This window comes from Syngnathus scovelli, chromosome 7, assembly GCF_024217435.2.
Source record: "Syngnathus scovelli strain Florida chromosome 7, RoL_Ssco_1.2, whole genome shotgun sequence".
In the NCBI taxonomy this organism is placed as follows: domain Eukaryota; kingdom Metazoa; phylum Chordata; class Actinopteri; order Syngnathiformes; family Syngnathidae; genus Syngnathus; species Syngnathus scovelli.
In genome coordinates, this window is record NC_090853.1 from 19,835,750 (window position 1) to 19,857,375 (window position 21,626).

General features: G+C 48.6%; 1 protein-coding gene and 1 long non-coding RNA gene across 2 annotated transcripts; both read left to right on the forward strand.

The window, feature by feature from the left end:
- The first annotated feature begins 18,811 nt into the window (after window positions 1-18,811).
- LOC137840476 (uncharacterized) lies at window positions 18,812-19,788 on the forward strand. Its single transcript, XR_011087152.1, has 3 exons — window positions 18,812-19,133; window positions 19,354-19,416; window positions 19,503-19,788. It is a non-coding gene; the product is annotated as an uncharacterized lncRNA (long non-coding RNA).
- Window positions 19,789-19,795: 7 nt separating this feature from the next.
- On the forward strand, window positions 19,796-21,566 carry LOC137840475 (janus kinase and microtubule-interacting protein 3-like). Its single transcript, XM_068651455.1, has 7 exons — window positions 19,796-19,928; window positions 20,049-20,114; window positions 20,176-20,244; window positions 20,322-20,399; window positions 20,459-20,689; window positions 20,769-20,894; window positions 21,264-21,566. Exons 1-6 carry the CDS (start codon window positions 19,896-19,898, stop codon window positions 20,883-20,885), a joined length of 594 nt encoding a protein of 197 aa, XP_068507556.1. The 5' UTR covers window positions 19,796-19,895; the 3' UTR covers window positions 20,886-20,894; window positions 21,264-21,566.
- Window positions 21,567-21,626: the final 60 nt, after the last annotated feature.

Sequence of the window (21,626 nt, forward strand, 5' to 3'; positions counted from 1 at the left end):
AAGGGCTGAGGCCGTCTGGGAAACGGACTTGCAGAAACTTCAAGACGGGGGAGCGCCACTCCCTCTCCTGAAAGGCAGAGGCATGCATCCGTCCGTCCGTCCGTCCGTCCGTCCGTCACATCTCTGGCCTCAACACGCTTGTGCGAGTCTTCCCACCTCCAGCTCCAGGATGCGGAACTCAAGCAGTTCGTTTTGGTCTCGGATATCCTGGATGTGCTCTTTCAGACGCGCTTCTTCCGCCTCCATCCGCCTGACCTGAAAAGACAGTCAGACCTCATCTGCGGGGCTTCCGGACGGGTGTGACGCCAAGCGACTCCGCCCAGCGCCTTTCTTTCCGTCACCTTTTCGGCCAACTGCTGATTGCTCTGACGCAGCAGCTGCTTCTCCTCCACCCACTTGACATTCTAGAAGAGACAAACGCGTGGACAGCTTTGGAATGTTGTGTCATTTTCATCCACAAATTCTTTGGTTGACTGGAAAATGACATTTGCTTTTCTCCACATTTTCCCAGCCACGTTCAGGGGGGGGGGGGGGGGGGTTGGGGGGGGGAGGGGTTGGGTTGGTCCAGTAATGCCAGACGAATGAGTGACTGAAGAATGTAGCTATTTAGTCTGAGAAAAAGGTGTGCTCATTGATAAGCTTACCTGTCCTTGTTGCTTCAGCGCTGACTCCAGATCTGCTACTCTGCTTTGATAGTGACCCATTTCTACTGTCATGTAACATGGGGGGAAGAGATGGTGCAAATGGTAAAATATGGATTGTTCACAGGAATAAATTGGCAGAGCTGAAATTCCAAATTTGTCCAAAAGATGGCGCCAGACCAAAACATGAGACCAAAAAAGGGGCCAAAATAAGCTAAGCAAGTTAAAATAGAAATAAAACAGGAACACGGTGTCGGATTGTGAGTCACGCATGGACGCACAAATGTGATTTTTACTTTTTGATTTCTTTGCTTGGCTAAAAATGTATTCTGTAACAGCTTAAAGCAATATTGTTAGTCAATTCGATCAAGGGACCCGTCACTATGAGAATAGTGGCGTGACATAAATTGTTTGGAGAAGCACAAATGTGATTTTTACTTCTTGATTTCTTTGCTTGGCTAAAAATTGATTCCCTCTTTCATGAACTGTGTTTTGCAATCGAATTGTTCTGGGATTGAATGATTTTATTAACACGGGTATCAGTGGGTGAAATTGTTCGGTTTCTGGAGTGATTAAGATTTGTAATTCTATTTCATGTTTCTTCAATAAATGTGTTGTGTATATTCATCTACTTTGTTGTGCGCTGATTTGTACTGAATGTACAATCGATGGTTCGGGGTTGATTTGACAATTTGATTAATGTGCGGGGGGTTATTATGGTATAACATAGGACCGTAATAAATAAAAGTAACATCAGACAATTTTAGAGAATTGAATAACTTTCGTAGTTATTTGAGACACGAGTGAATTTCAATCCGTTTGAAAGTTTGCTTCGTCTGAATAAATTAACGGAAGTGTTTGAATCGGATTATCGGTTTGGTGTAGAACTGAAAGTAATTTAATTATTTGAAGGGCGCAGGCCCGTTTCCCCTTTTGACGGGCCGCGTAAAAAGTAACTCCGAACATGTTAGAGAATTAAATAACTTTCGTAGATATTTAAGGGAAGAGTGAATTTCGTCAAAAGTGAATTCGTTTGAAAATTTACTTCCTCTAAATAAAATAACGACGATGGTTAAAATAGATCATTTGAGTTGGTGAAGGATAAAAGTATTTCGATTGTCCGTCGGGCGCGGCCCAGTTCTTAATTTTGTCGGGCCGCGTCAAAAGTTAAACAGGACACGATCGAAAAATAGACTTGCCTTCCAAATTAATTACTGGGCAAATCTAAATAGAGTAAGACATTTTTATTCGTTTTAAGAAAGTTGTTATTCTTTTTAAAGCAATCAAGTGGGGTGAAGCACGCCGACAGTTAAGTGCTAGATCTACATATAAGAAGTTAGAATTAATAACGTAAAGTGCATTAATTTTCTCCTTAAATGCTATTATTGTCACACTTTTATTAATTCGATTCTCTTTCGAATAAACAAGTTGGTCGGCTCGCTGCTTGAGCGACCAAGTAGAACGGACCCATATCAACATTTACTTCGGCAAAACTAGTGCTAGGGTGCGCTATACAAACGAATCCCTGAGGTCTTAACAAAGACATCTAAAAATATCCGTAACATAATAAGAACTTCAAACATTAGCGGGGAGCCATCAATACGATGCGGTCACTTCGAAGTCTTGCCTCGAATTGAGTTACTCGGCTCGAGCTTAGGGTGACTTGAGAGGGATTGGCGTCGTACAGAAATTAGATTGACCGACTCGCCGCGCCGCTCAACTAATAAGCAAGCGCAATGGGTGCCTCGCTGGATGGCGCGCATCAAACGTAGCGCAAACCTTCAAGCGTGCCGTCAATAAATTACCAGTTCATTGCGCTCTTCAGAAAGCAGGGCGTTTCGATCCTCCAGTTTCCTGATGACTGCGCTGAGCTCAGCGATTTTCAGATGAAACCTTCGCGTGTCCCGATCCTCCTGAGACTGAAAACGCCCCGCAACACACACACACAACCACTCGCTCAAAGTTCAAAACTGTTTTTGTGCTACCTTCCTCCAGCAACGAACTAAGTCATGGGTACTGCAAGTGTGTGATGAGGTGGCTTACGCTATGAAGAGGATTGCTAGTAGCGCCGTTGACCCCACTTCCAGGGTAGTTTAGGCCCGCCCTTTGGGAATCCCTCAGGGCAGCGATCTGCTGCTCGGCAGCCTGAGTCTGCAGCTGAAGGCGGTGGACGTGGCCGGCCCCAGGGATTTATCCAAAACACTAACCGCTCTGTCTTTCAGCTTGATCTCATCCATCTGGATGTACAAACGGGGAGCGCTCAGGCAGGCGGGCAAACTCATTTGCCAGAATTGTGACAAAAACAAAGAGAGCAACCGGCCAATTTTTATCTTGAATCGACTAGAACACCATTGCTGTGACAAAAGCGAAGCGAGCAACCGGACGTTTTCTTCTTGTGAAATAGAATAGAATGCCTTAGGTGTCATTGCACTGCAGGTATACAACGAAATTTGGAACATAGCCACGCACCGCGCATCTGATCAGTCCTACCAGTCGGCGGATCTCCCTCTCGCAGTCTCTCTTGGTTCGGCTCAGCTCCTCCCGATGCTGGTGATGAGCCGATCGGAGCTCGGCCGCTCGGGACTGCCAGGCCTGCTGGGCCGCTGCCAGGGCTTCTTCCGCGCTCCTGGTGGAGGCGACACCGCTCGGTCTCCCGACACCGCCGCGTCTCCTCCACTTCCGCCAGCAAAGCGCCCCCGCTCCTCACCTGAGCAGACATTGCGCCACATCGGGCCGTTGAGACCGCAACGGAGTGCCGCGACGCTTACTGGGGACAAGCTACACAATACGGTAGCGGCCGCATCGGAGCCCGACGTGGCGTGCGGATAGTCAGACACGGATTGAGCGGATCACCTTGTCCATGGAGCCGTCCCTCAGGCTGAGGACCAAGGCATTCAGTCGCTGGATCTCTCCATCTTTGATTTTGATCACTCTCATCAGCTCCATTTCATGCTGCCGCAGTAATGTCTCCCTGGTAACGGCTAACTCTTTCTGCTTCTCCTCATGGAGTTTGCTTTTGAGTTCCGTCATGGCGGCGGTGGCACGGTGGTGCTCCGCCCGCAGGTCCTGACTTCTCTCTCTCTCCAGACAGCTGACCTGACATGACTTAGACAAACTTTATTGTCATCTTGTCTGCACATGGTGCATACAAAACGAAATTTCGTTGCACACGGCTTACAACAAAGTAGTGATATTGCAGTTGAATAGAAGTAACATATCCTATGAAAATATATATATATACATATACTGTATATATATATATATTACAAATAAGTATAAAGTGCAGCAGTGCTAATTATGCAATAGTGCAAGTAGGCAAAACAGTATTCAAGAGTGTGCAGAGGAATGCTAAACCATGTATTAAACTTCTATTTAAAGGGTTTACACAAGTTCAGTAAAGTTGGTAGTGCGAGATAGTGCAAGATAGAGGTCCGTAGTGTCATAAAGTACAGTTCTGTGAATGTGTGATGCAGAGTTCAGTTTAGAGCTCAACAGTTCTAATGTTCAACAGTCTGATGACAGCAGGGAAAAAGCTGTTGCAGAACCTGGTGGACCTGCAGCGGATTGTGCGAAACCTCTTCCCAGAGGGCAGCAGGGAGAACAGTCCATGGTGGGGGTGTGATGGGTCATTGATGATGTTACGGGCACGGGACATGCAGCGCTGAGATGAAATGTCCTGAATGGAGGGAAGAGGAGCCCCTATGATCCTCTCTGCTGTCCTCACCACTCTCCTCACGTTCTTCCAATCGGAGGCGGTGCAGCCTCCACACCACACAGAGAGTCAGCTTGTCAGAATGCTCTCTATGGTGCTCCTGTAGAACGTCCTCATGATGGGTGGGGGCAGGTGGGCTCTCCTCATCCTCCGCAGGAAGTACAAGCGCTTCTGTGCCCTCTTGATCAGTGCCGTAGTGTTCATAGTCCAGGTGAGGTCTTCTGTGATGTGGACCCCCAGGAATTTGGTGCTGCTGACCACCTCCACAGCTGAGCTGTTGATGATCAGTGGAGCGTGGTGAGGCTGGTTTTTCCTGAAGTCGACGATGATCTCCTTCATCTTCTCCACATTCAGGATCAGGCTGTTGTCTCTGCACCAGCCCACCAGCTGCTCCACCTCCTCTCTGTAGTCCAGGTCGTTGTTGTCTCTGATGAGCCCCACCACCGTTGTGTCGTCTGCGAACTTCACGATGTGATTGGTGGTGAACCTGGGGACGCAGTCGTGTGTCATCAGGGTGAACAGCAGGGGGCTCAGGACGCAGCCCTGAGGGGAGCCTGTGCTGAGGGTGATGACATCAGAGGTGTTCTGTCCGACCCGGACTGACTGAGGTCTGTTGGTGAGGAAGTCTAGCAGCCAGTTGCGAAGGGGGGTGTTGAAGCCCAGGTGTTCCAATTTTCCTACTAGATGCTGTGGGATGATGGTGTTAAACGCTGAGCTGAAGTCCAGGAACAGCATCCGAACATGGGTGTTCTTCTCCTCCAGGTGAGCCAGGCTCAGGTGAAGAACGGAGGAGATGGCGTCCTGAGTGGAGCGGTTTTGCCGGTCGGCAAACTGGAACGGGTCAAATAATGGGGGGAGTCTGGAAACGATGTGATCTTTAAGCAGCCTTTCGAAGCACTTCATCATGACCGGAGTCAGTGCAACAGGCCGGTAATCATTAAATGAGGTGATTTGAGGTTTCTTCGGCACCGGAATGATGGAGGCAGTCTTAAAGCACGCTGGCACTGTGGCTTGGCCCAGCGAGAAAATGTCTGTGATGACCCCAGCCAGCTGACTTGCACATTCCCTGAACACACGCCCAGGAATGTTGTCGGGGCCAGGGGCCTTACGGGGGTTGACTCTCCTCAGGGTCTTCAACACATCGGCGGAGTCAAGGCAGAGTACCTCCTCTTCCTGATGGGGGACAGTTTTAACTGCTGGAGTGCCGTTTAGTGCCTCGAACCTCCCAAAGAAGTTATTTAGACCATTTAGAAAGTCAGCATCAACTTCACCCACCGGGGGGGGGGAGGGTGAGTTGTAGTCTGTAATCGCCCGTATGCCTTGCCACATACTCCTGGTGTTGTTGGCGTCGTGGAAACGATCCTGAATTTTTCGACTGTGGTCTCGCTTCGCTACCCTGATGGCACGGTTCAAGTTGGCTCTCGCTGTCCTCAGTGTCTCCTTGTCGCCAGACTTGAAGGCAGAGTTCCGCGCTCGTAGCGTTTGACGTACCTCCTCAGTCATCCAGGGTCGTTGGTTGCCCCGGGTGATGATATTCTTAGTGGTGCTGACGTCCTCGGTGCATTTGTTGACGTAGGCTGACACAGTCATGGCACACGCATGTCAAATCTACATCGGGGAAACTGGGAGGGAGGGAGGGCGGGAGGGAGGCAAGCAGGGAGGCAGGCAGGCAGGGAGGCAGGCAGGGAGGCAGGCAGGGAAGCAGGCAGGGAGGAAGGCAGTGTCTGTCTGTTGAGGTTTTCACCTTGTTCTTCTCCTGCTGAAGTTCTAACTGGACGTCCATCAGTTTGGCTCTCAGCTCGTCATTGGCGGCCTGAAAGGCGTCCGTTCGCTCCGCCTTGACCCGCCCTGCCGGAGCTCGTTTGGACATCTCTTACTCGAGTCTCGCCCGGTCGTCAGTCAGAGATCACAACATTTGTACCTGGAGAGCACAAACGCAGCGCTGTTTTCCACTGGCTTCGGACTCAACTTCAATCGGTACCGTAACGTACAACATCATAAACATAGATCTAGCTTGACTTATTCATTGAATAAATGCATTTGGTTCTTCAAAACTGCATCACGCAACATAGCGTGACCGAGACGGCCGTTATCCACATGCGTGAAGTTATTTGGTGAAATGAATGAGATGTTTAAGACACCATCGTTCTGTCTCTATGTAGATGAAGGGAAATAATCGATTGCTGAAGGTCCAAAGGTGTTGTGATAAACAAATAAACATATTAGTGACATATTTGTGATAAACATATTAGGCAGGATAATCACATATGTTAACTTGACTGCCCACACTGTATTTATTTATGGTTATTTGTTAAATCGAGTACTGTTAGACATGAAACAGGAAGTGTTTAACATAAATGGACGACGAAAGGGGTACTCACCATTGTAGCTCCTGCTGGTCAATGATACGAGCCTCTTCTTGCAGTGGAAAACATACAGCCAACAAACACCGTGGAACCTAAAGGAAGGAAATTAAACATTAACATTTAGCCTCAACCAACATTCACAGATACAACGCAACGCAAACTACACAAACGTAAATCTTTTTAAACACAATGAGTTGTACTTACCGTGTACGCTCTAGACGGTCCACTTGCAAGCAGAAAATAAAGATATTTCTGTTGATAATCGTCGTGTTTGTATCCGTTGTCTCGCTCAAGGCCATTGCGCCCACAGATTTGAATTTTGGCGAGAGTTCAGCCTATTGACGTCATTTCCACGGTGTAATACCCGCATATCTGAAACGGCAAAGTTAAGAGTAGAGTTAAATAAAGTTTTTAATCAACGCAATAATTTAAAAACGTTGACCAGTCGAAATAATCGTCGAAATTTGGCGTCTGTGGCTGGAAGCAGACGCCGAGTTCGACGTTCCTCCCAAATGCCACACTGCCTCGCTTTTCAGGCCAACAAAAAAACATATTTTTCAAAACAATGAGTTGTAATTACCTTGTACGCTCTAGACGGTCAAGTTGCAAGCTGAAAACAAAAATATTTGTCTTGTTAGTCGTCGTGTTACTAACCGCTGTGTCTTGTTTGCCAGCATTGCCGCTTTCCTACTTCCTGTTGCAAGCCACGCCCACGGATTATAATTTTGCCATGAGTTCCGCCTATTGACGTCATGTCCGCGTCGCATGACTGCGACGTAATATTATCTAAAACTGTTTGTGCGGCATGGTGTTGTTCTGTGCGGTATTGTGTTATTCTGTGCGGCGTCGTGTTGTTCTGTGCGGCGTAGTGTTGTTCAGTGCGGCGTCGTGTTGTTCAGTGCGGCATGTTGTTGTTCAGTGCGGCATGTTGTTGTTCAGTGCGGCATGGTGTTGTTCAGTGCGGCATGGTGTTGTTAAGTGCGGCATGGTGTTGTTCAGTGCGGCATGGTGTTGTTCAGTGCGGGATGGTGTTGTTCAGTGCGGCATGGTGTTGTTCAGTGCGGCATGGTGTTGTTCAGTGCGGCATGGTGTTGTTCAGTGCGGCATGGTGTTGTTCAGTGCGGCATGGTGTTGTTCAGTGCGGGATGGTGTTGTTCAGTGCGGCATGGTGTTGTTCAGTGCGGCATGGTGTTGTTCAGTGCGGCATGGTGTTGTTCAGTGCGGCATGGTGTTGTTCAGTGCGGCATGGCGTTGTTCAGTGCGGGATGGTGTTGTTCAGTGCGGGATGGTGTTGTTCAGTGCGGCATAATGTTGTTCAGTGCGGCATAATGTTGTTCAGTGCGGCATAATGTTGTTCAGTGCGGCATGGTGTTGTTCAGTGCGGGATGGTGTTGTTCAGTGCGGCATGGTGTTGTTCAGTGCGGCATGGTGTTGTTCAGTGCGGGATGGTGTTGTTCAGTGCGGGATGGTGTTGTTCAGTGCGGCATGGTGTTGTTCAGTGCGGCATGGTGTTGTTCAGTGCGGCATGGTGCTGTTCAGTGCGGCATGGTGTTTTTCAGTGCGGCATAATGTTGTTCAGTGCGGGATGGTGTTGTTCAGTGCGGGATGGTGTTGTTCAGTGCGGGATGGTGTTGTTCAGTGCGGCATGGTGTTGTTCAGTGCGGCATGGTGTTGTTCGGCATGGTGTTGTTCAGTGCGGCATGGTGTTGTTCAGTGCGGCATGGTGTTGTTCAGTGCGGCATGGTGTTGTTCAGTGCGGGATGGTGTTCAGTGCGGGATGGTGTTGTTCAGTGCGGGATGGTGTTGTTCAGTGCGGCATGGTGTTGTTCAGTGCGGCATGGTGTTGTTCAGTGCGGCATGGTGTTGTTCAGTGCGGCATAATGTTGTTCAGTGCGGCATGGTGTTGTTCAGTGCGGCATGGTGTTGTTCAGTGCGGCATGGTGTTGTTCAGTGCGGCATGGTGTTGTTCAGTGCGGCATGGTGTTGTTCAGTGCGGCATGGTGTTGTTCAGTGCGGGATGGTGTTGTTCAGTGCGGCATGGTGTTGTTCAGTGCGGCATGGTGTTGTTCAGTGCGGCATGGTGTTGTTCAGTGCGGCATGGTGTTGTTCAGTGCGGCATGGTGTTGTTCAGTGCGGCGTCGTGTTGTTCAGTGCGGCATGGTGTTGTTCAGTGCGGAATGGTGTTGTTCAGTGCGGCATGGTGTTGTTCAGTGCGGCATGGTGTTGTTAAGTGCGGCATGGTGTTGTTCAGTGCGGCGTAATGTTGTGCGGCATAATGTTGTTCAGTGCGGTATAATGTTGTTCAGTGCGGTATAATGTTGTTCGGTGCTGCATGGTGTTGTTCAGTGCGGCATAATGTTGTTCAGTGCGGCATAATGTTGTTCAGTGCGGCATGGTGTTGTTCAGTGCGGCATGGTGTTGTTCAGTGCGGCATGGTGTTGTTCAGTGCGGCATGGTGTTGTTCAGTGCGGCATGGTGTTGTTCAGTGCGGCATGGTGTTGTTCAGTGCGGCATGGTGTTGTTCAGTGCGGCATGGTGTTGTTCAGTGCGGCATGGTGTAGTTCAGTGCGGCATGGTGTTGTTCAGTGCGGCATGGTGTTGTTCAGTGCGGCATGGTGTTGTTCAGTGCGGGATGGTGTTGTTCAGTGCGGCATGGTGTTGTTCAGTGCGGCATGGTGTTGTTCAGTGCGGCATGATGTTGTTCAGTGCGGCATGATGTTGTTCAGTGCGGCATAATGTTGTTCAGTGCGGCATAATGTTGTTTAGTGCGGGATGGTGTTGTTCAGTGCGGCATGGTGTTGTTCAGTGCGGAATGGTGTTGTTCAGTGCGGCATGGTGTTGTTCAGTGCGGCATGGTGTTGTTAAGTGCGGCATGGTGTTGTTCAGTGCGGCGTAATGTTGTGCGGCATAATGTTGTTCAGTGCGGTATAATGTTGTTCAGTGCGGTATAATGTTGTTCAGTGCTGCATGGTGTTGTTCAGTGCGGCATAATGTTGTTCAGTGCGGCATAATGTTGTTCAGTGCGGCATGGTGTTGTTCAGTGCGGCATGGTGTTGTTCAGTGCGGCATGGTGTTGTTCAGTGCGGCATGGTGTTGTTCAGTGCGGCATGGTGTTGTTCAGTGAGGCATGGTGTTGTTCAGTGCGGCATGGTGTTGTTCAGTGCGGCATGGTGTTGTTCAGTGCGGCATGGTGTAGTTCAATGCGGCATGGTGTTGTTCAGTGCGGCATGGTGTTGTTCAGTGCGGCATGGTGTTGTTCAGTGCGGGATGGTGTTGTTCAGTGCGGCATGGTGTTGTTCAGTGCGGCATGGTGTTGTTCAGTGCGGCATGATGTTGTTCAGTGCGGCATGATGTTGTTCAGTGCGGCATAATGTTGTTCAGTGCGGCATAATGTTGTTCAGTGCGGCATGGTGTTGTTTAGTGCGGGATGGTGTTGTTCAGTGCGGCATGGTGTTGTTCAGTGCGGCATGGTGTTGTTCAGTGCGGCATGGTGTTGTTCAGTGCGGCATGGTGTTGTTCAGTGCGGCATGGTGTTGTTCAGTGCGGCATGGTGTTGTTCAGTGCGGGATGGTGTTGTTCAGTGCGGCATGGTGTTCAGTGCGGCATAATGTTGTTCAGTGCGGCATAATGTTGTTCAGTGCGGCATGGTGTTGTTCAGTGCGGCATAATGTTGTTCAGTGCGGCATAATGTTGTTCAGTGCGGTATATTGTTGTTCAGTGGGGCATAATGTTGTTCAGTGCGGCATGGTGTTGTTCAGTGCGGGATGGTGTTGTTCAGTGCGGCATGGTGTTGTTCAGTGCGGCATGGTGTTGTTCAGTGCGGCATGGTGTTGTTCAGTGCGGCATGGTGTTGTTCAGTGCGGCATGGTGTTGTTCAGTGCGGCATGGTGTTGTTCAGTGCGGCATTGTGTTGTTCAGTGCGGCATGGTGTTGTTCAGTGCGGCATGGTGTAGTTCAGTGCGGCATGGTGTAGTTCAGTGCGGCATGGTGTTGTTCAGTGCGGCATGGTGTTGTTCAGTGCGGGATGGTGTTGTTCAGTGCGGGATGGTGTTGTTCAGTGCGGGATGGTGTTGTTCAGTTTGGCATGGTGTTGTTCAGTGCGGCATGGTGTTGTTCAGTGCGGCATGGTGTTGTTCAGTGCGGGATGGTGTTGTTCAGTGCGGGATGGTGTTGTTCAGTGCGGCATGGTGTTGTTCAGTGCGGCATGGTGTTGTTCGGTGCGGCATGGTGTTGTTCAGTGCGGCATGGTGTTGTTCAGTGCGGTATCGTGTTGTTCAGTGCGGTATCGTGTTGTTCAGTGCGGCATCGTGTTGTTCAGTCCGGTATCGTGTTGTTCAGTGCGGTATCGTGTTGTTCAGTGCGGTATCGTGTTGTTCAGTGCGGTATCGTGTGATTCAGTGCGGTATCGTTGTGTTGTTCGTATTGTGTTGTGTTGTTCGTAATGTGTTGTGTTGTTTGTATTGTGTTGTTGGTATTGTGTTGTGTTCGTATTTTGTTGTGTTGTTCATATTGTGTTGAGTTGTTCATATTGTGTTGAGTTGTTCGTATTGTGTTGTGTTGTTCGTATTGTGTTGCCTCTAACACTTAGCTTCTAACACTTAGCCTCTAGCACCTAGAAGGTAAATAAATAGGAAGGAAGGACTCACCGGTGACGTCGTCGCCCACGTCCAAGCGTTGTACTTTGTATTTTCATCCTTCTGACAGTGGAAAACATATAGCCAACAAACACCGTGGAACCTAAACGAATGAAAGAAAACTATCATTTGGCCACAACCAACATTCACAGATACAACACAATGTGACGTGCGGTGTTGAGGTTAAAGGTTGAGTGAAGGGCCCTCGTTTTAAACTACTTTTTTGAAAAGGAGTGGGAACAAGTAAGACGTATTTAATTTATTTATTGGGAAGTAGTAAGACTTATTAAATTTATTTAATCTACTTTTCTTCCCAGGCAAAATTTGATGTGCTGCAATTCCAAATTTCCAAAGTGAATGAAGGAATGAAATCCTTTAAATTATGATTTTGTATAAATACTAGGCATAAACACAAAATCTACGGCACAAAATGGGCAGACTTTACTTGTTTGAAAAGGACTGGTTACAAGACAGACTTTTTTAATTTATTTAATGGGAAGAAGACTTATTTAGTTTAATTGATCTATTTTTGTTCCCTGGCAAAATTCGATTTGCTGCAATTCCAAATTTCCAAAGTGAATGAAGGAATGAAGTCGTTTAAATTATGATTTTGTATAAATACTAGGCATAGACACAAAATTTACGGCACAAAACGGGCAGACTTTACTTGTTTGAAGAGGACTGGTTGCAAGACAGACTTTTCTGATTTATTTAATGGGAAGAAGACTTATTTAGTTTATTTAATCTCTTTTTGTTGCCTGGCAAAATTGGATTTGCTGAAATTGTATTTTGCCAAATCTTGACTTGAGACCTGATAGGAAGTATTAAACGCTCAGTTAAATCGATACAAGTTGGTAATAAGAGCGAGTAATGTTGGTTGAAGCGATGAATGAAGGTTAAAAGCAATTTAAATTATGACTTTGTATAAATACTAGATATTAACAGAACATCTACTGCGCAAAATGGGCAGAGTTTACTTGTTTGAGAAGGAGTGGCTTATTTAAGTCTAAGATTTATTTAATCTGTTTGTTCCCAGGCAAAATTGGATGTGATGCAATTCCAAATTTCACCACATGGTGGTGCCAAATTTTGAATTCATAGGACATATTCAACACTTAACTATTATGTTCAAGGTAATCAGATTTGTTTATTATTCTAATGGCCTTTTCAAAACTATTCTGGATTACTACTTTGGATCTATTCTACATTACTTGGCAACAACATACTCTGTAACAGATTAGGCAGTATAATCACATATGTTAACTTGAGAGTGCCCACACTCAATCTACTTATCGTGATGTGTTAAATCAATTACTGTTAGACATTATTCTGATAATCTACCAAATCTTTGAATTGAAGAATTTGTGATTTAATTAATAGCTTGTTGTTATGTTCAGGGTAATCAGACTTGTATATAATTCTAATGGCCTTCTTTTGAAAACTATTCTGAATTACAACTTTGGATCTTATATTACTTTGCAACAATATACTCGGTGACAGATTAGGCAGTATAATCACATATGTTAACTTCAGTGCCCACACTGTATTTATTTATGGTTATTTGTTAAATCAAGTACTGTTAGACATGAAATAGGAAGTGTTTAACATAAATGTTATGGCTACTCACCGTTGTAGCTCGCTCCTGGTCAATGATACGAGCCTCTTCTTGCAGTGGAAAACTTGCAGCCAACAAACACCGTGGAACCTAAAGGAATGAAATTAAACATTAACATTTCGCCTGGACCAATATTCACACGTACAACGCAACGCGGCTACACTTCTGCTAGCGCCTCAGCTACACGTTGCTATTACAAACGTAAATCTCTTTAAACACAATGAGTGTTACTTACCGTGTACGCTGTAGACGGTCCAGTTGCAAGCAGAAAATAAAGATATTTCTGTTGATATTCGTCGTTGCTCAGTGGCTCACGGCCATCGCGCCAACAGATTTGAATTTTGGTGGAAGTTCAGCCAATTACGTCATATCCGCGGCACATGACTGCGACGTAATACCCGCTTATCTGAAACGGCAGTTAAAAGTAGAGTTACATCAAGTTTTTTTTTTTAATCAACGCAATCATTTACAACCGTTGACCAGAAAGAATCGTCGAAATTCGACGTTCCCCCCAAACGCCACACTCACTCGCTTTTCAGGGCAACAAAAGTACTTCTTTTTAAAAACGATGAGTTGTACTTACCGTGTACGCTCTGGACGGTCCAGTTGCAAGCAGAAAATAAAAATATTTCTCTCGTTAGTCGTATGTTACCATCCGCTGTGTCTTTGTCAACATCGCCATTTTCCTACTTCCTGTTGCGAGCCACGCCCACGGATTTAAATTCTGGCGGAAGAGCCCGCCCATTGGCGTCGTTTTCGCGTATAGCAAATCCGATTGGTTGGGAAGGGGGCGCGGTTATGCAGCCGAGGGGTCCTGTGATCGGTGGGATGTAAAGTAGGCGTCGACGTCACGTCCGCGTCACGTGACCACGACGTGGCAGACGTCATATAGCAACTGCTGTTTTGTTTAGTAGACTTACAGTTGTTATGCATTGACATAATGGCGCACACTCCAAATAGATTTAAATAAATTAAATAATTCTTCTGCCCACTCCCTTTTAAACAAGTTAACTCTCCCCGCGGATTTGAATTCCTGGACTATGAACACTACGGCACTGGTCAAGAGGGCACAGAAGCGCTTGTACTTCCTACGGAGGATGAGGAGAGCCCACCTGCCCCCACCCATCATGAGGACGTTCTACAGGAGCACCATAGAGAGCATTCTGACAAGCTGACTCTCTGTGTGGTGTGGAGGCTGCACCGCCTCCGATTGGAAGAACGTGAGGAGAGTGGTGAGGACAGCAGAGAGGTTCATAGGGGCTCTTCTTCCCTCCATTCAGGACATTTCATCTCAGCGCTGCATGTCCCGTCCCCGTAACATCATCAATGACCCATCACACCCCCACCATGGACTGTTCTCCCTGCTGCCCTCTGGGAAGAGGTTTCGCACAATCCGCTGCAGGTCCACCAGGTTCTGCAACAGCTTTTTCCCTGCTGTCATCAGACTGTTGAACACTAGAACTGTTGAGCTCTAAACTGAACTCTGCATCACACATTCACAGAACTGTACTTTATGACACTACGGACCTCTATCTTGCACTATCTCGCACTACCAACTTTACTGAACTTGTGTAAACCCTTTAAATAGAAGTTTAATACATGGTTTAGCATTCCTCTGCACACTCTTGAATACTGTTTTGCCTACTTGCACTATTGCATAATTAGCACTGCAAGTTTGTCTAAGTCTAAGTCATGTCAGGTCAGCTGTCTGGAGAGAGAGAGAAGTCAGGACCTGCGGGCGGAGCACCACCGTGCCACCGCCGCCATGACGGAACTCAAAAGCAAACTCCATGAGGAGAAGCAGAAAGAGTTAGCCGTTACCAGGGAGACATTACTGCGGCAGCATGAAATGGAGCTGATGAGAGTGATCAAAATCAAAGATGGAGAGATCCAGCGACTGAATGCCTTGGTCCTCAGCCTGAGGGACGGCTCCATGGACAAGGTGATCCGCTCAATCCGTGTCTGACTATCCGCACGCCACGTCGGGCTCCGATGCGGCCGCTACCGTATTGTGTAGCTTGTCCCCAGTAAGCGTCGCGGCGCTTACTGTGTCTCAACGGCCCGATGTGGCGCAATGTCTGCTCAGGTGAGGAGCGGGGGCGCTTTGCTGGCGGAAGTGGAGGAGACGCGGCGGTGTCGGGAGACCGAGCGGTGTCGCCTCCACCAGGAGCGCGGAAGAAGCCCTGGCAGCGGCCCAGCAGGCCTGGCAGTCCCGAGCGGCCGAGCTCCGATCGGCTCATCACCAGCATCGGGAGGAGCTGAGCCGAACCAAGAGGGACTGCGAGAGGGAGATCCGCCGACTGGTAGGACTGATCAGATGCGCGGCGCGTGGCTATGTTCCCAATTTCGTTGTATACCTGCAGTGCAATGACACCTAAGGCATTCTATTCTATTCTATTTCACAAGAAGAAAACGTCCGGTTGCTCGCTTCGCTTTTGTCACAGCAATGGTGTTCTAGTCGATTCAAGATAAAAATTGGCCGGTTGCTCTCTTTGTTTTTGTCACAATTCTGGCAAATGAGTTTGCCCGCCTGCCTGAGCGCTCCCCGTTTGTACATCCAGATGGATGAGATCAAGCTGAAAGACAGAGCGGTTAGTGTTTTGGATAAATCCCTGGGGCCGGCCACGTCCACCGCCTTCAGCTGCAGACTCAGGCTGCCGAGCAGCAGATCGCTGCCCTGAGGGATTCCCAAAGGGCGGGCCTAAACTACCCTGGAAGTGGGGTCAACGGCGCTACTAGCAATCCTCTTCATAGCGTAAGCCACCTCATCACACACTTGCAGTACGCATGACTTAGTTCGTTGCTGGAGGAAGGTAGCACAAAAACAGTTTTGAACTTTGAACGAGTGGTTGTGTGTGTGTGTTGCGGGGCGTTTTCAGTCTCAGGAGGATCGGGACACGCGAAGGTTTCATCTGAAAATCGCTGAGCTCAGCGCAGTCATCAGGAAACTGGAGGATCGAAACGCCCTGCTTTCTGAAGAGCGCAATGAACTGGTAATTTATTGACGGCACGCTTGAAGGTTTGCGCTACGTTTGATGCGCGCCATCCAGCGAGGCACCCATTGCGCTTGCTTATTAGTTGAGCGGCGCGGCGAGTCGGTTGCCTGGTAGATGTCTTTTATTGGGAGCCAAAGCCACGATTCCGTTCAAACCGATGCAAAAGGAATGGATACGTTCTGGCCCGCGTGTTGTGCGTCTTTCGCATCCCGCACTTCATGCTTGCAGCTTAAGCGACTGAGAGAAACAGAAAGCCAGTTTCTGCCACTCCTGTACAAAAACAAACGCCTGAGCAGGAAGAATGAAGAACTCTCACTGGTGCTGTGTCGCCTTGAAAACAAAGTGCGCTTTGTCACCCAGGAGAACGAGGAGATGGCAAGCTTGGTAAGTCGACGCGGACAACGGCGGCGTGCCAACAGAGTCCACTGCATTTGTGTTCCACAGAGAAGGCCTAGTTCGCTCAATGACCTGGAGCGCGGTTGCGGCCAGCAGGACGGTGAAATGGAGTTCCTTCAAGTTGTGGAGCAGCGGCACATCATCGACGACTTGTCCAAGGTCTTCAGGCAGGTGACTCGGTGCACGTACGGCAGCGCCGCGCTCGCTCGCTGTCGCCAGGAAACCTTTTCCGTCCAAAGCTTGGCCGGCGGCTGCCATCCAAAAAATTGGCCCCTTAAATTCCGACCTTTCAAGCAGGAGCATTGTGCGCACGCGTTTGAACACGCTTTAGACTTGTTTTGCCGTTTTCAGCAGCTCAAAGCTCCCGTTTTGTCAGCGCCTTTGCCACTCGCTGTGCGCTGAAAACGACGGACTCGCCCGGCTGCTCAGCCCGTCAACCATGAGCCGCGAGCGCGACGTCATTGTCCGTAGGCAGCTAGTGGCAAAATGCACCCTGTTAGAGTTGCGCTCGCTCCAACTTATTTTGCAAGAACCACACGGGAGACAAGTAAGTTCTTTTGGACACCTGCAGGTGGAGAGTCCATCCGTTGTACGAATGAAGTCTGACTCTCGGCTCCTGCACGAGCATTTTTATTAAGAGAAACAGGGTGGGTGTAAGAGTGGATTGAATAGAGAAAGCCCTTGACCTCTAGTCAAAACATAGCAAGGGATATTTTACGACTTTGTGTAGGAAGGGATAAGCGATAGGGATAAATAAGGGATAAATAATATTATTTATTACAGGTTGCAGTCAAAGTCAAAGCAACATAATCATACGATAAAGATAATCTGGAAAACCCTGACACACCCTGTAGTTGTCACTTTTGGAAAAGACGAGCGTCCCTCCAATCATCGCCGGTGACGGGTTTTTCAGGCTCTGGAGACAGGAGCTCATGTCAGAAATGTCATCGTGAGTCGCGTTTGTTTCTGCGCCGGAGCCGTTTGTTCCCTTTGCATCCAAAGAATCTCAAAGGCGGATTATTTGTGTCGACAGGAGAGAGATTTGCTGCTACGATACCGACGTCGAGAATCTCTGAGGAGGAACAAAGCGTGAGGTCCTGCAAGGTGAGTCTGTTTGTTTGCGGCTGCTTGGTGTTGCGCAAGATGAAATGGCCTTTTTCTCGCTATCGTTCCTCTCGTCGATTCATCGTGAGGTGTCGCTTCAGTTTGTTCAGAGAGATGTTTGCTTCCGCGCCCGCAGGTCATCGAAACATTTTACGGCTACGACGAAGACGTGTTGGTGGACTCGGACGGATCGCCCTTGTCTTTTCACACCGACAGAACCCCCGACACGGAACCCGAAGAGGTAGCCCGCCATTTCTGCCAGCGTATTGGCGCCAAACATTCCTCTTCAGCCTGGAATCGGACTCGTCTTTGCGTCGCGGGTGCTTTGTCGCCGGTCTGACTGATTCTGGTACTAGTGCTGTGTTGCATTGGTGTGTGCATGAGGAGGCGGAGCTTCGCTACCGCCAGCTGACGCAAGAATATCAAGCGCTGCAACGAGCCTACGCTCTGCTAGCCCAGACCAGCGGAGGGGACTACGACGCCGAGAAGGAGATCAAGGTGGCGCCCCTTCCCGCAACCCCCGGCCGGGTCGCAGCCTCCCCGTTCTCACCCAGCCTCGGGTGTTCTCTGGTCTGAAAGGAGGAGGAGGAGGAGCCTCCCTCCTCCTCCTTTCAGACCAGAGAAAAGCTGATGGTAGTGTAAAACGCACCTCTTTCAATAATCACTCTTCCCTTAAATATCTACGAAAGTTATTTAATTCTCTAACATGTTCGGAGTTACTTTTTACGCGGCCCGTCAAAAGGGGAAACGGGCCTGCACCTTTCAAATAATTAAATTACTTTCAGTTCTACACCAAACCGATAATCCGATTCAAACACTTCCGTTAATTTATTCAGACGAAGCAAACTTTCAAACGGATTGAAATTCACTCGTGTCTCAAATAACTACGAAAGTTATTCAATTCTCTAAAATTGTCTGATGTTACTTTTATTTATTACGGTCCTATGTTATACCATAATAACCCCCCGCACATTAATCAAATTGTCAAATCAACCCCGAACCATCGATTGTACATTCAGTACAAATCAGCGCACAACAAAGTAGATGAATATACACAACACATTTATTGAAGAAACATGAAATAGAATTACAAATCTTAATCACTCCAGAAACCGAACAATTTCACCCACTGATACCCGTGTTAATAAAATCATTCAATCCCAGAACAATTCGATTGCAAAACACAGTTCATGAAAGAGGGAATCAATTTTTAGCCAAGCAAAGAAATCAAGAAGTAAAAATCACATTTGTGCTTCTCCAAACAATTTATGTCACGCCACTATTCTCATAGTGACGGGTCCCTTGATCGAATTGACTAACAATATTGCTTTAAGCTGTTACAGAATACATTTTTAGCCAAGCAAAGAAATCAAAAAGTAAAAATCACATTTGTGCGTCCATGCGTGACTCACAATCCGACACCGTGTTCCTGTTTTATTTCTATTTTAACTTGCTTAGCTTATTTTGGCCCCTTTTTTGGTCTCATGTTTTGGTCTGGCGCCATCTTTTGGACAAATTTGGAATTTCAGCTCTGCCAATTTATTCCTGTGAACAATCCATATTTTACCATTTGCACCATCTCTTCCCCCCATGTTACATGACAGTAGAAATGGGTCACTATCAAAGCAGAGTAGCAGATCTGGAGTCAGCGCTGAAGCAACAAGGACAGGTAAGCTTATCAATGAGCACACCTTTTTCTCAGACTAAATAGCTACATTCTTCAGTCACTCATTCGTCTGGCATTACTGGACCAACCCAACCCCCCCCCCCCCCTGAACGTGGCTGGGAAAATGCGGAGAAAAGCAAATGTCATTTTCCAGTCAACCAAAGAATTTGTGGATGAAAATGACACAACATTCCAAAGCTGTCCACGCGTTTGTCTCTTCTAGAATGTCAAGTGGGTGGAGGAGAAGCAGCTGCTGCGTCAGAGCAATCAGCAGTTGGCCGAAAAGGTGACGGAAAGAAAGGCGCTGGGCGGAGTCGCTTGGCGTCACACCCGTCCGGAAGCCCCGCAGATGAGGTCTGACTGTCTTTTCAGGTCAGGCGGATGGAGGCGGAAGAAGCGCGTCTGAAAGAGCACATCCAGGATATCCGAGACCAAAACGAACTGCTTGAGTTCCGCATCCTGGAGCTGGAGGTGGGAAGACTCGCACGAGCGTGTTGAGGCCAGAGATGTGACGGACGGACGGACGGACGGACGGACGGACGGATGCATGCCTCTGCCTTTCAGGAGAGGGAGTGGCGCTCCCCCGTCTTGAAGTTTCTGCAAGTCCGTTTCCCAGACGGCCTCAGCCCTTTGCAGATCTACTGCGAGGCCGACGGCGTGAGCGTACGTAAGGCGTCCCTCGCAACCCTAACCTTAACCTGAGGTCCCAGAACACCTTACATTGCTCCTTGCGCCTTTCCCCAGGACATCGTCATCAGTGATCTGATGAAGAAGCTGGACATCCTGGGCGATAACGCCGTAAGTGTATGTCGAACTCCTTATGTTCGCACTCCACGAGACTCGGCGGCTCAAATGTGACTTTTGGAAGGCTTTGCGCTGAAAGAACCTTGTTGACGCTGTGCCTTTGGGCTCTTGCAGAATCTCACCAACGAGGAGCAGGTGGTCGTGATTCACGCCAGGACCCTTCCCACCCTAGCCGAGAAGGTAACGCGCACGTCCACGCACGCTCTCGCATTCTGCTTATGTGACAGCAGCCTTTCCTCAGTGGTTAGAATACATCAAAGTGACCAAGTCAGCACTTCAACAGAAGATGTTGGACATTGAAAGTGAGAAGGTAGACAGACACGCGACATCAGCCAAGGGGAACTCGGGGCAATGTGCCCCAACAATTCTGACCTTGAGCTGTGCTAGGATATGTTCTGCAACCAGAAGGGCTACCTGGATGAAGAGTTGGACTTCAGGAAGCGTTCCATGGACCAGGCTCATAAGGTAAGCCGCCCTCAAATCTCCCGCCGGACCACTGATGGACGAGGATTGCGGCCCAGAAGATCATGGAGCTGGAGGCCATGTTGTACGAGGCGCTACCGCAGCGGGACTGCCCCGCCACGGACGGCGAAAAAGCCAGCCACGCTGGCGTGAATGACGTGCTGACGGCGGATCAGAGACAAGAGCTTAGGAGCGCCGTGGACCAATGGAAGCGAGCCCTGATGTGGGAGTTGAGGGAGCGCGACGCTTGCATCCTCCAAGAGAGAATGGATCTGCTGCACAGCGCGCAACAGGTAAGGGCCCAAAGCCAGCCCGGCACTTACTTGCACGCTTACTGGCTTTTGAAGGCTACTTTCCATTTGTCCGTCCTAGAGGAACAAAGAGCTGAAAGAATTCATCGAAGCTCAGAAGAGACAAATCAAACAATTGGAGGAGAAGTTTCTGTTTCTCTTTCTAGTCTTCTCCTTGGCCTTCATTCTGTGGCCCTAACACCAGCTGGTGAGTGAGCTCCAGCGGCACCGCACTCGACACCTCCGATACACTGCCAGCCGGTCTCAGACGTTGGCAGACGCTCCGATGCCGACGTATACCCCCCGCCACGGTGACAGAGGCACCGCGTCACACCGGCGCTCATCCAATCAGAAGGCAGGAAAGGCAAATTCACATGCAGGGCACTCTTGAACCAGAAGAGAGCGCCACAAAAAACGGTTGTTGCCCCAAACGCGCACTAAAAAGGGTCAGAATAACAAGAGTCCCACCGGCCAGCCGGGGCCACCCGTCCATCCATTTCTTCAGGGGGGGAAAAAATTGGAGTCACCGGTGAGTACATTTTGCATTTAGCTCTGCTTTTCTGCTTCTGTCTTCAAGTGTGTGGCATCCTGCGACCAAAGATTCAGCCAACCCCAAAGCGGTTGACCTCAACGTCCCACCACCATTCCTACCAGAGCAGGTGACGTGATGCTTTGGACATCCTTCCGTCTCAGATGCCCAAAAGTACTCTTTGCCACATCTGCGGCAATACGGTGTCTTTTCAAAGGTGCAAATAAATCCAGCGTGGGCGGAACACGCACGTCTTCGGTTTTCCCCGCTTTGTTTGTGTGACAGCTGTTGTGAAAATTTTACACAAATAAAGTTGTATAGTACAGGTTTGGCCAAGCCGCAACTCCCGAACCGCATGCGGGTCTTTTATGTTCATATCAACATTTGTGTGTGTGTGTGTGTGTGTGTGTG

Bases quoted from the DNA above. Each gene is read 5' to 3' on its own strand.
- LOC137840475 (XM_068651455.1), top strand. From the start codon at position 19,896: ATGAAGAAGCTGGACATCCTGGGCGATAACGCC. The intron at 20,245-20,321 runs GTAGACAGACAC...GAGCTGTGCTAG, and splicing joins TGGACATTGAAAGTGAGAAG to GATATGTTCTGCAACCAGAA. The intron at 20,690-20,768 runs GTAAGGGCCCAA...TGTCCGTCCTAG, and splicing joins TGCTGCACAGCGCGCAACAG to AGGAACAAAGAGCTGAAAGA.